Here is a 12266-nt window from a genome sequence, read left to right on the forward strand (position 1 = left end):
GCAATTATGGTCGCGCGCACGTATGCCTTCTGCGTACCTCTGCCTATTGCTCTCCGGTGGATCCCTCTCACTTCGTGTCTTTCACGAGGTAATTGGCCTCGCCTTGGAAAAATTATCGAATAAACAGCCATTATCGATGTCGTTTGAAATTTTCATATGCCGCTGTTCCTTACGCCTTTGTTAACGAGCAAACTCGCGTATCGTTCACTAGCAATTTCTTTTTGTCTCTGTCGCCTCTATCGAGCGATTATATCTCGCGTCGATACGCAGGTCTTTCGTGCTTCGAATCATCATTTTGCTCGTTATCTCGTTTGACGCATTAAAGGAAAAAAAAATTGTACCTTCGAAATCCCCCGATCGACCGCGAGAATAGAGAGCCAGTATTTGGCGGCTCCTCCCACACGCGATCGGAAAGGGTTGTCGGCAGATGGGCATTGGTGAATTCTAAATAGCGGAAAAATGGTGGGGATATATTAGCGGTTTTTACTATTGATTACCGAATTAAAAACGCGCATGTATAATTCAGTGATATTTTACGTTTCGCCAGATTCACCGTTGGCGCCGCCAGCCTCGCGCTTCGATCCTCCTCCTTTAACTCTCTTCCGCCCCCGTGCAACGTTTTATCAGTCGAGGCGTTCGCTTTCAACCCCCGAGCTTTTCCATCGATAGGTGGCGCGTAGCGTCGCAGGTGCAACGAGTAAAACAGTTCAACCCTCGGCTGCAGAACTGCTACTAGGTTGGTCGATGGTTCGTACTGTCTTTGGGGATGCGCACCCATTACGATCGATTTTTATCGGTTACGCGTTACCGACGCGGTGTTATCTTCTGTGGTTAATCGCGGACAAACATCGTGCATAATATTAATTCGAGAAATAAGTAGTATTTCGATAGAACGAAACTGTGAAATTAAATGCACTTTAACAAAATTTGTTGAAATAAAGCACGGAAATACTTGAACTGAAATGGTCGATCAATCAACTTGCCACGCAAACTCACGATGACTCAGGGTTCGTGTCCAATGGTTTATTTTGCAAAATAAATTGACATATACAATGTGGTACTTTAGCGAAAACGAATGTCCGTCCACGCGTTCGTTCTAAAGGACTTACATATGTGTTTTCAGCGTACAAATATGCAGCACGATGGACAATGTTCCTTTCGGACTTTATTTCGATCCACCCCCGAGGAAGGGGCCAGAGGATTAAACGAAGATAGGAGCGGTGCTGGAAACTCATACGAACGAGAAAGGACTGAAAATTCATGAATCGAAAGCTCAATATCATCCAAGCCCAAGTGTTTTTTTTTCTTTTTTTGTTTTTTTTTTTTTTTTTAGCTAACTGCTCTCTGTCATCATTCGCAGCTTAATTATTACGATTCGACTTTAATTGATCATATGGAACGGTTGTGTGTCAGGATCTCGGAGATCCGCGTCTCGCTTAATCGTTAATTAAGTCTTTATAATTACTTCTTGACGAGTCTCTACGAGTAATTATCTCTAAAGTATCCTTGCGAAATGATGATGCGCGATGCGATAGAACATCAGAGCATTACGTCGAAGAACGGAGAATGGAGAATGGATTTTTCCTTATAAACTTGACCTCGCGTCGATTTTCAAGCGTCCAATACCTTCTATACCTTGGAGATTCGAGTTTTCCCTTTGACGCGACCCATCTTTCACACACAGACACACACACACAGAGGACGCTTTTAGAGCGGTCGAAATCGGCGCGAGGGCGACCTAAATAATCGGTCGATCAACCGCTATGCGACCAGCTACTTGCGGTGTGAATATTTCTAGAAATACGCGAGACATTCAGGTCTTATATAAAATTTATAGTTGTCCACAGTTAGACCTCTAATACCATCTAGTAACAGCCACACGAGATTCACTAAACCAGAAAACTAGACTTACTTCGTTAGCGATGTAAAAGCGAGAGAGACTCGGCTGGCATAGGAGTACGTATGAGTCGTGAAACGAATCGATTCTGTTCGGGGATCGTGTGTGAGTATGATTAAATCTTTAAGTTATGGTACTTAATCGCTAAATATGTGCTACACACTATTATCTTACGTGGACCGGTGATTACTTTTCGATGAGGGGATGTTTCGTGTTATTCGCGTTTATCGGCTCGGGCACGATAATGGCTTCAAGTGTGAGAAGCGCAGATGCATCTTAGAAACAGAGTTTCGTCATTTTTCAAAGTGATATTCATTCACGGATTCCGGACCTGTGACTTTTAATTTTTATTTGAAAGAAGTACGAATACTATATCGATGTTAATTGTACGATTATATCGATTATATGAACGTAAGAGTGTTGCAATTGGTCGAGTGTTAATTAAGTAGTATCCTCCGAAAATGACGAAAATTCTCACTTTCAAAGTACAGTTTAGGGGGACGTCGATTCTCACCGGAAATGTAGTGGCGCGCGAGTGCCAATGAGGCGCGACGAACGAAGAAACGAGGACGTAGGAGCGCAATGACTAAAGAGAAAATCAGCAAGCTACATCCTCGTCGCATAGATCCATACGCAATAGCACCATATTAACAACAACGTTCGCACTATGTAACGGAAGCGTATAAAATCTGAAATATTGGTAACGCAGCATTTGCTCGAAACGTACAGGTAATAATAAGATCATCGAGTATAGTCGTTTGGCATACGTTCATCGAGTTGCCCTCGAGAAACCTTAAGGAACTATTTTGGCACTAGAATCCACGTAACGTTAATCTTTAAGCCTCTTTTCGACTTCCTCGAGTCGCGAACCTCGTGTTTAACGTAAGTATGATTTACCGATACAGTGTACTTAGGAGCGTTTACTGGTTCTGATTACTTCCAAGTAAAATCTTGCGTACAAGATCTACTAAAACGACCATCGTCCCCGAGATTCGAAACGTACCAATGTCTAGAAATTTCAATATCGACGTTTTAGAAGAATTTAATCCTGCCATCTTCGAATTCTAACTTTCAACCCCGCTTTTACATGGATAATCGAAAGTATTTGGAATATTAAAAAAAAAAAGAACCCTCATCCGCTAACTTAAGGCCATAAATCACACGCATCTCGATAATCCTTTTTAACTTTTCTTTGAACTTAAAAAGCTACGATACAAAATGCCGATAGAGAATTCTTAGACACGATACTTGATCGAAACTCGAAGACCACGCTCGAAACCTTAACATCTACCAATCTGGACACTTAATAGCGTTCCACTTACGATGCTTAATTATCTTCTATTTCGTACGTATGTTCTCGGACAATAGAAAATTCTTAACAAATCTGGTTCGTTTGTAAAATTGTTTTAGTCCAACGGAATCTGGCGGTATAACTCTTAGAATGGTTTACAAAATTCGACATATGTATTCGTTCTGTGATACGGTTCTCTTCTCGAGTACACGTACTCGCGTTAGAATATCATGAAATTCCCTCGAAGATTCTCTCGATCGGGTCGATGAGGAGGCTTTCAAAACTTCACTGGGTTATCGACGCTTCGAGCCGCGCGATGAGACTCTGCAGGGGAGAAAGCCGTGCGTGGTCAGACAGGCAGACGGATGGCGCAGGAAGAGGGACATAACTGGCGTGTATTTAGCAAATCACTGCCACCCAGGACGGTTTTCCGTCTTTGACAATTACCCAGCAACGTTTCTAAATATCGAAACGCACCCCTTTCGTTTGTCTATCCAACTCTATAGCCTCCCATGCTCTGAACGTGATTATCTCTTTCAACCAAACGACACGCTTTTTGTCTCGCGATAAGAATACACGCGATACGAGACAAGGACCCTTTCAGAAAAACAATTCCACCAGGTGTAACGCGTTTCTCGACGATGCGGCGAGCGGACGACTGTTTGCAGTATGCGTCGCGGACAACTGCGGTGCTCTATTACCCGATGCGGTTGCGGTTGGCGCGCACACAGAGCCACGGACGCGGAATCCGCAGCGGCGCGTCGAGTTCGTTAGTCGACGATTGTTCTCCGCGGTTCGTAGATCCTCGCTTTGGTAAATTTAACGGGCGGGCAGGGTTTATGGAGCGCGCGGAGAGAACAGAGGGGGAGAATTGAAGAAGGAAACGGACAAGAGCGAGAGAGAGAGAGAGAGAGAGAGAGGAAGATCGGTGGGAGAACGATGAGTTAAGGGCTGGAAACTGGAGAGTCATTAGGATATATTGTCAATTCCAGGCGCCTCTGCCGGCAGCGACCTATGAAGCACAGTTTCCCTTGGATACGACCAATTTGCCCTGGTCACTCTATCAACTTCCACCGTGCTCCAGTCCTCATCGATCCGTCGCCGCGATTTTCTCCCCCGATGATTTTATCGTAGGCAAACCCAGACGCGACATCTTTTTATCGCTCTGTCTCTGGCCGATCCTCTTTTTGCTGCGGTATGAGTTCTTCGAGCGGCACTGCTACAGCGAGCTGGGATGGCTACCTGATGGCTCGGCTGTCTCATTGATACCGTGATACTTTTCTGAAAGCCTCGTCTAAAATCTCCTGGAACGTCCCCGATGAGGCGTCGGTGAGTTTTGGCGTTGATGAGATATCTACAATGACTTTCTGTTGGACTTTTCGTTAAATAAAAATCGTTCTCGACGAGGGTGGAAGCATTGTTCTCTGATACCAAATAAGATTCGCGACCACCCGTAGCCGCTGTTTTGATTTGGCTCTGTGCGAATACTCGGAAGAAAATTTCTCTAGACGTGGAAATTTTTGTAGAAAATGGTTATCACGCGGACGAGCTTCGACCTTAACGCGTCACGTTCGACGCGAGACTCCACTTACTTTGTCCACGGTCCTCGAATGGGCAATGGACATCTCTCGATGCTCGTTCGATGGTTCGATGTTATGCTTTGAGATGTTTTACGATAAAGGCGCGGCACACCATTATCTCCATTAACTTTCTTTTTCTTCGATAGGACTTACTTCGTTTTGTAGAAGCTCAAACTTCGGACTTAATCCTGGGAGTATGCTTTTAGTGCTGGTCTTGATCTGACTGTAAATGTCCAACGACTTCTTCGGCTCCAGGTCTAATTCCAGGGTCTCCTCGATCAGTCGCGGTGGAATGCTTCCGCTGCGCTTATGACTCGGCACAAAGGTGCAGCTTTCCGGCTTCTGATTCTTCGGCCTGCCTTCCTTGTGCTCCGGTGTTAGGGTGCCGTTACCCAGCTTCCGCTGCTGTTCCTGAAAAGTGTCTTCCTGGACGTCGTCTTTCAACAACGCTCCGGTTATCACGGGTTTATTGATCTCTGATTTTCCAAAGTCGTTGCTCAGCGCTTTCTGCTCCATAATCTCCAGTTTATTCGGGGTGGCGCCATTCACTTGGAGGTTGGGATTCGAGCGAACCGTGTCTGTGGAAATACTGGCATCCGTTGAATCCTGCTGGTCCATCGATCCTCCGGAACCCTGGGAAACGTCCAGATTGTTCTGTTTTCCCGTTATCGATGGCTGGAAGGAAGAAACACAATGTTCCATCACGATCTTCCTTTTCTTGCTTAAAATCGTCACTTACGCTTTCCTCCGCATCCTTCTCCATACTCGACGTTTTCGACGCGTTCAGTAATGCCTTTTCGGTGTCCGGCGACTTATCAAATTCCACCCATTTCGACCCTCCCTCGAGTTTCCGAGATAACGTATCGGACTCGTAACTACCCCCGTACATCGGGTAACCCAGATGGCCCGCATCGTATTCCACTTGATTTCCATAACGATAGCTGGGATTAACCGAGCCCTGGCTAGAGATCGAGAGGTCCGACTGCGACAATCCTGTATTCGTGCTACCGAATAATCTTGCGTTCTCGAACCCTGCACCATACAGGCATACTTTTTACTAAATATTTTTTTTTACAAAATTTTCTTCATTTTTAAACATTCTTTGTCTACAGTGGCTGCAAAATATATTTGCACATATCCTAATGTTCTGCGGCGAAACGCTTTTCCATCCGATTCTATATTTTCTATCTTTATACTACTGAATTTTCGTAGTCGTACGAATGTACGTACCTAAATGATACGAAATTTAATATATCTGGATTTAATCGATCAGCGTTTAAACGTCATAAATTGTAACATCATCCGTTATAACTTATAATAGATACAATGGTGTGCGAATACTTTTTGCAGCGACTGTAGGTTTCTTTATCGCGTACGATAACATGGTTGTATTATGAAAGCAACGTACCTGGCGCTTTATCTTCTGGAATTTCTTCTCTGTGGACCAGAGCCTGCTGATCGGTAACGCTGGCGGTCATGTCATCGGTGGATCCTTTGTTAGTCTCGGTTTCCTCGTTCTGATAGCTGGGTTGCACCTCGACGACGAACGAGCAGCCGTTATCTTGGTACCTGCGATTTTTATTATCCTCCACCGTCACCTAAAACGCGGAGACGAGCGAGCTTCGTTAACTTCTTCCCGCGGCTCTTTTCATCAAACCGCGCGTATACGGCTTCTACGCCAGCGAAAAGAAAACGTTTATTGCCCCGTCTCGTAAAAAAAGAAAGAAACGAGGAATAAATACGTGGCGAAGTATTAATCAACGGTAGGGTCGTTGAATTCGCTTGTAGGGTGAAACGGAAGGGCGGAAGGGGCCAGATCGTTTGACGAATGATCGTGTCATTAGCGGGGTTCGTTTTGCCTGCTTCGCAATCTCACCTCGACCTTTTACTGCCGTTTCAACGGCGCAACATGATCAGGCTATGCGGCTCAAAGCACCCCGCAATTACGAGCTCGATGCATCATCAGCTGCTTTACTTCGGTTATCTATTCAAGACGACAAAGAAACGAACTGCCAAGAATAAGAACACGTTGAACGGTTCTCTCGATCTGCGTTTAGATATGATATTCTATAAAGGGATTTCTCACGAGCCACTGACGCTCGCGTTTCATGCATACTGACGCATTTATAGCCGTATAGCGGTAAACATATCCGCGAGTATTTATGACAAACGTAGTCCTTTCTTCTATAAGCGACTTTAAAATATTGCGATAATTCCGAAAGCAAGAGAGCCGTTACGCCGACGTCGCGAAATTCAGATCAATATCAGAATCCAAATTATCCGACATTTTGTGCGAAAGAATTGACTCCAACGATTTGAATATACATATACGAGATATTAATTATGATTCTGATTACAATTGAGTAATGTGAAGCAACTCGCCGTTGACAAGCGAAACGAATGATTCCGATATCCAACAAAGGCAGCGTAGCGTATTCACGTCAGAACTAGGAAATTAATTTCCACCGTATGAATTTCCTAGATGATGTTTCTAGTTTACTCGTAGTCTACCATGGCCGTCGGCCGCGGATAAATGCAACCGCGATCAGAGTTACTCGAGTCGACGGACCGCAGAATTAGTTCTCCCTATTGTTTCCAGTCTCTCCTATCCCGACGCATTTCTCTGTGTTTCGTTCACGACTCTGGGCGTCGCAAGCAACGTTTCCCCGCGGGGCACGTCGCTCACGCCTTCCGAATTATCGGCAATGCCAGAGAGGAAACGCATCTTCGAACTCGACATCGAAAACTGTACATTTTCTTCTCGCTAGCCGATACGCCTTCGACTATCCAAGTCTCGTAACCGAAAAAGTACGCTATCGTTGATATGATTTTGCTTTTACGATACATAAATTGTTACAGGAGCAACGTATCGTTTTATTCCTACGAGCTATTCCAAGAAAACAATGTTCTATCCACGCAACAACCTTAGCCATTCCATCGACGATGGTTCGCGATCGATAAGCTTTCTATGTAGGTTCGTGTCGTTGAGAACAGGGCTGCCATTTGGAGACGCGTGACGCCTTTGATTTCGCGGTTACGCTGTCTAAAGTTTCACCCGAGCGATCCAATTACCGAATCCCTAGGCAACGAATTACTTCGACGCGTGATAAATTCTAATTAACCAAAAGTGTGTAAAGCATGTCAAAGTTTGACCCAGATTCTGCTCCGTGGCTTATAAAGTAACCGGAATCTGGCAGATATGTCCCCTATCAGGAAGTTACGGTTACCCGTCATCTCGAGGTGGTTAATTTAAAAGATGAAGGGGGCGGTTCCATCGAACCAAAGCGGCGAGCCTTTTAGCCACGTACCACGTCGCATTTGCCTCGCGGGCGTTCATCGAGAAACTTCCGAGAGTTTCAGCAAAAGGAAGGAATCGGTCGTACCGATAACACCTTTGTCCTACCTCTTTGAAGAGGACAAAGAGACGCGCAAGGGTAAGAGGAGACGCAAAGTGGCTTCTATTTCTCGATTCCTCGACGAAACTTGCTCCCAGAGGCATCGTATAACCGAGTCCCGAATCACGTACTTTTTCACCAGCCCTCGGCAAAGTGGTGACTCGCTTCAGAAATCGACTCCGTCAGCTCAGATCCTACGCGACGGATCGACCAACGAATCGTCCACCAGAGACGCCACGTAGGTTTCCCGATGACGCGTGACAGTAAGTACTGGAATCCTAAGGATCCGCCGAGGGAGAAATTAGGAAGACATGTACAGTGGCCTGCGAGATGTTCTCAATGCTTACCATAAGGAACTTTCATACGAAATATTGTGAAATTTCATTAGTGCTACAATGAAACGTCGATCGTCACGATGATATCGGTCAACTTTCAAGCGATCTGACGATATACGTGCTGTATAAAAATTACAGAACGTTTACCGCGAACGTGTTCTTTATTATCGGTTGCTACATAAATTTTGTTCGTGGTTTCGTTTATATAGAGCATTCATACGAAACGAGGACATTTTATTCTACGTCTTTCGATCATTTCCTTGCGTAGAATAACTTTTTACTGATTATTTCCTCGTACGCGGTCAGTAATCGGTCAAGTTTACGCAAACAAATTTCCAAATTCGATTTGATCGAGAAGAAAGCACGAAACAAATATATTTCGTGCTCTCGATTTGTTCTTTTCCGTAGAATCTTGCTGCTGATTGCACCGCATTTAGTGGCACACCTTGTATAGGAGGGACGTGTTTGAGAACAAGGAGGGGCGTGCCACGTGAAAAGGAAAATGGGACGACGTCGCCATTCGTTCCACTTTAAAAGGATCTCTCGAAATCTCAGGTAGAAAGGTGGAACTCCGAGCAGCTAGGACCGTTTTCGAAAAGCGAAGTGGCTAGAAACAGCCATAATTCAGGGATTTGCACGCTTCCGCTTCCGAGTAACTCGCGAACACTGCCGGGGACTCGAGGCTAACTTACGCTCTGTCACCGTAAGTTCTCGACCTAGTACAACTCTGGTTTCGCTTTGCCACGATTATTAAAGATCGTATTTTACGATCCATCCAGCGATCACGCAAACTTCTTGTTTATCCGGAAAGAGAACGGAGAACACGCAGTTGCAAATTGAAATGGAAATCCAGCGACGAATATGTTTTTAGCGAGGAAACTAAAGGCGTCAGACTAGTGGAAGTATATCATCGACGATATTATTTCATTACGATGTTGCACGTATAAATATGTATTGAGATCACAAGGGGAACGCTTCGCCGAGAATTTAATCTTCCACGTAATAAATTAATCGATGCATAATAGGGTGCGAGATTACCGATCACGCGTTACTGATCCCGGATGCTCTACTAAACGGATGACGCGTAGTTCGTGTCCCTTCTACCTGCTATTTATACATCGGCTGCTAGTTAATAACCTTTTATAACCCAAATTTTTTTATATCTCTCGAGCGAGATCAACGCGAGCGGCGTTAATTGAAACTAATTATTTTTCTCGTCGGAGGAAGTAATTAAAAATCGACGAATTAAACGAAAGCGCGATGGGAACGTTACCGGGAACAATCGCGGGACGCGGTGTTAATTGCAAAGTTTCGATCGAGTTTAACGAAAGAAATTGAATAACATTTCGAGCATAACGTTGAACAGGGCAAATGGTAATGGCAAAGCAAATGGAGACATTCCGGTGTCCAATAACCGTATCAGGAGTCTCGAATACGTCTAAACTTTAGATGCAATTGCATCTCCGTGGAAACTCTGTAGACTCGTGATGGTAATACAACGGGACGATTCAACGAGGTATACGCTAACGTACGTACGCGACAGTTAATTTGTCGAATAAAGTTCAAATATCTTCGGCGACGATGCAAGCCAGGTCACGGTGCACCTCTTTAAGGATGCATTTAGTTCTTAGATGGCTCGAGAAAACGAAGAGTTTCCTTTTTACGCGGAAACTGCGCGCAACTCTGTGAATAGATTGACCCAGATGAAAAAGAAAAATTTAAAGAAGACGAGTTCGTTGGTAAATCGACTGTGCAGTATCTATATATTTTTGTACTCCACGAAAGATCGTTGACGTCATATTTCTTGATATACACTGTCGTTAGAGGTAACGGGGAACCTGTTTATTTGCGCAACGAGGAATATATTTTAATTAGAAATTAATACGTGATTCACGAAGAGATATTAAGCGTTGCTTTTAATTAATAATTCATCGTTAGTTTGCGTGTTGTAATAGAATTTATTTGTGCCCCTTCTTCCCCTCTTATACTACGGTTTCTACCTGTGAGAAATAAATAGAATAAAATATTTCAATAATATTTTCGAGGCAATAAAATACGTGATATTTTAAAAAGTCAATCTCATCGCTCTATTCGGCGTGGTGACATCCGATATAATGCGAAAGAAGGCAACGAACTGGATGGCCTTCGAAAACGCGCTTCATTCCAAAGACACGGCACTCGTAGCCTCGATAGTGTGAGTATTTCTCGAATTCTGAGGGTATTCCACGCGACCGAGGGTGAACACCGCGACTTGGCGCCAGGCCAAGTATTACGTCCAAGTATCCCGAGCATCCACCCCTTGAACCCTTTTTCGTTTCCTGTCCCCCTTCTATTTGTCCCGATCCACGAACAAACGCATCGCATGGTTTTTACATTCCTTTAAAGAGGAAGTGCGCTAAGGCGCTTGTCGTGGCTGAAATAACCAACAGCACAACGGCTCTGTTTGTTTGTTCGTTTGTTTTGTCTATCCAGTGTTTTTTCTCAAAGTAGCTGCTGCTTTGTCGAACGTAAAGCTGATATTGTTGGCAACGTATCGATTCTTACTGCCTTAGTCTGACAATAGACGTCACAAGCCAACCCCAAAAAGTCTTTCCTTCTAACTTGTTTGCCAGCGGATCAGATTTCTGACCCTTGCATTCGCCAAGTGAAAACGAAACGTTTCACCGGTTTATCGTCGATAATACCCTTGAAGTATCCGCAGTGATAATCTTCCCATTCTTTTCGCCGATACCGTTCGATCGTATCTTTTTATCGTCGCGGAAGCACGAACATTCGGTTCTCATGTAGCTACGTGTCCCCAGTCTCGGCGAGTTAATTTCGTTTATCTGTCGATTAACGGACTTGCTGTCCGTGTGCATGTTACGAAAAGACTTATCACGGATTTAGGGATTCGATCATGAGATCCACAGATTCGGATCCACGCCCTTTCGTTGTTCGATCGCTTTCGACGGCTTAGGTCGCGCGCACTTTGCTCGTGTAGTTGTGCCGTCTGGCACGAAAGAAAGAGAGTTACGACCTAAAGACGTAGGGACAGGGTATCGAGAAGAAAGGACAGAACCGAACCTCGGAAAAAATTTGTCCATCGACGTAGACACCGACGACACTTCTCCCATTCATTTCGATCGATTCGATCCACGAGATGAAATACTTTCAAAAGGAAACTGATTCGCAACTGGTCATCCTGTAAATATCCTGCTGGGATTACGTGTATCTCGCAAACGGTGTTTCGATGAAATTACACCGATATCCAGGTAAGGGGAGTAAAGATAGTCGAAGCTCTGACCCAGCGGATTTGGCGAATCCCTGGCAAGATGAGTTTCCACGGATAAGTCTGAGCCGGTAAGTAGGACGATAGGCGGAGGCGAAATTGCCTGGTAACCTTCGACCTTACAGGGCCGTACGAATCCCGATAATTGCGAGCCTGTTATCCCTGTCAAAGAGGAGCCACCGGCTGACCCAGCTGCGCGAATCTCCGGCTGGCGGATCGATTTCACGATGTCGTGGCCGACTCGCTCGAACAAAGAGAAATATTAATCCTGTATGGCACTGATCCGGCATTCGGTTAACCGTTAGCGCTTTACGTCGCGTGGGTACGACACAGAAAAATGCGATAAACCAACGTACTGTACACTGATCGATTCGCACGAATCGCGGATCGCTCGATGTTTTTATTACGAGATAAAAGATACGAATTCGCGAATCTTGATAGAAACGAACACACGCGTACTAGGGTCAATTAGTTTAAGGCAACGAGCTATCGGCTGGTTT

At 44.8% G+C, this 12266-nt stretch overlaps 1 protein-coding gene across 2 annotated transcripts in view; it reads right to left on the reverse strand.

Annotated features, from left to right (window-relative positions):
• Window positions 1–1002: 1002 nt before the first annotated feature.
• LOC126872471 (uncharacterized) overlaps window positions 1003–12266 on the reverse strand; it is an 87798-nt gene continuing 76534 nt past the window's right edge. For both annotated transcript variants that reach the window (XM_050632463.1, XM_050632464.1), the window contains 3 exons: window positions 6177–6366; window positions 5508–5800; window positions 1003–5443 (listed from right to left, as the gene is read on the reverse strand). In XM_050632463.1, the coding sequence (XP_050488420.1) occupies window positions 4892–5443; window positions 5508–5800; window positions 6177–6366 (1035 nt within the window). In that variant the 3' untranslated portion in view covers window positions 1003–4891. The remainder of the gene's footprint in view (window positions 5444–5507; window positions 5801–6176; window positions 6367–12266) is intronic.

This window comes from Bombus huntii, chromosome 13, assembly GCF_024542735.1.
Source record: "Bombus huntii isolate Logan2020A chromosome 13, iyBomHunt1.1, whole genome shotgun sequence".
Classification (NCBI taxonomy): domain Eukaryota; kingdom Metazoa; phylum Arthropoda; class Insecta; order Hymenoptera; family Apidae; genus Bombus; species Bombus huntii.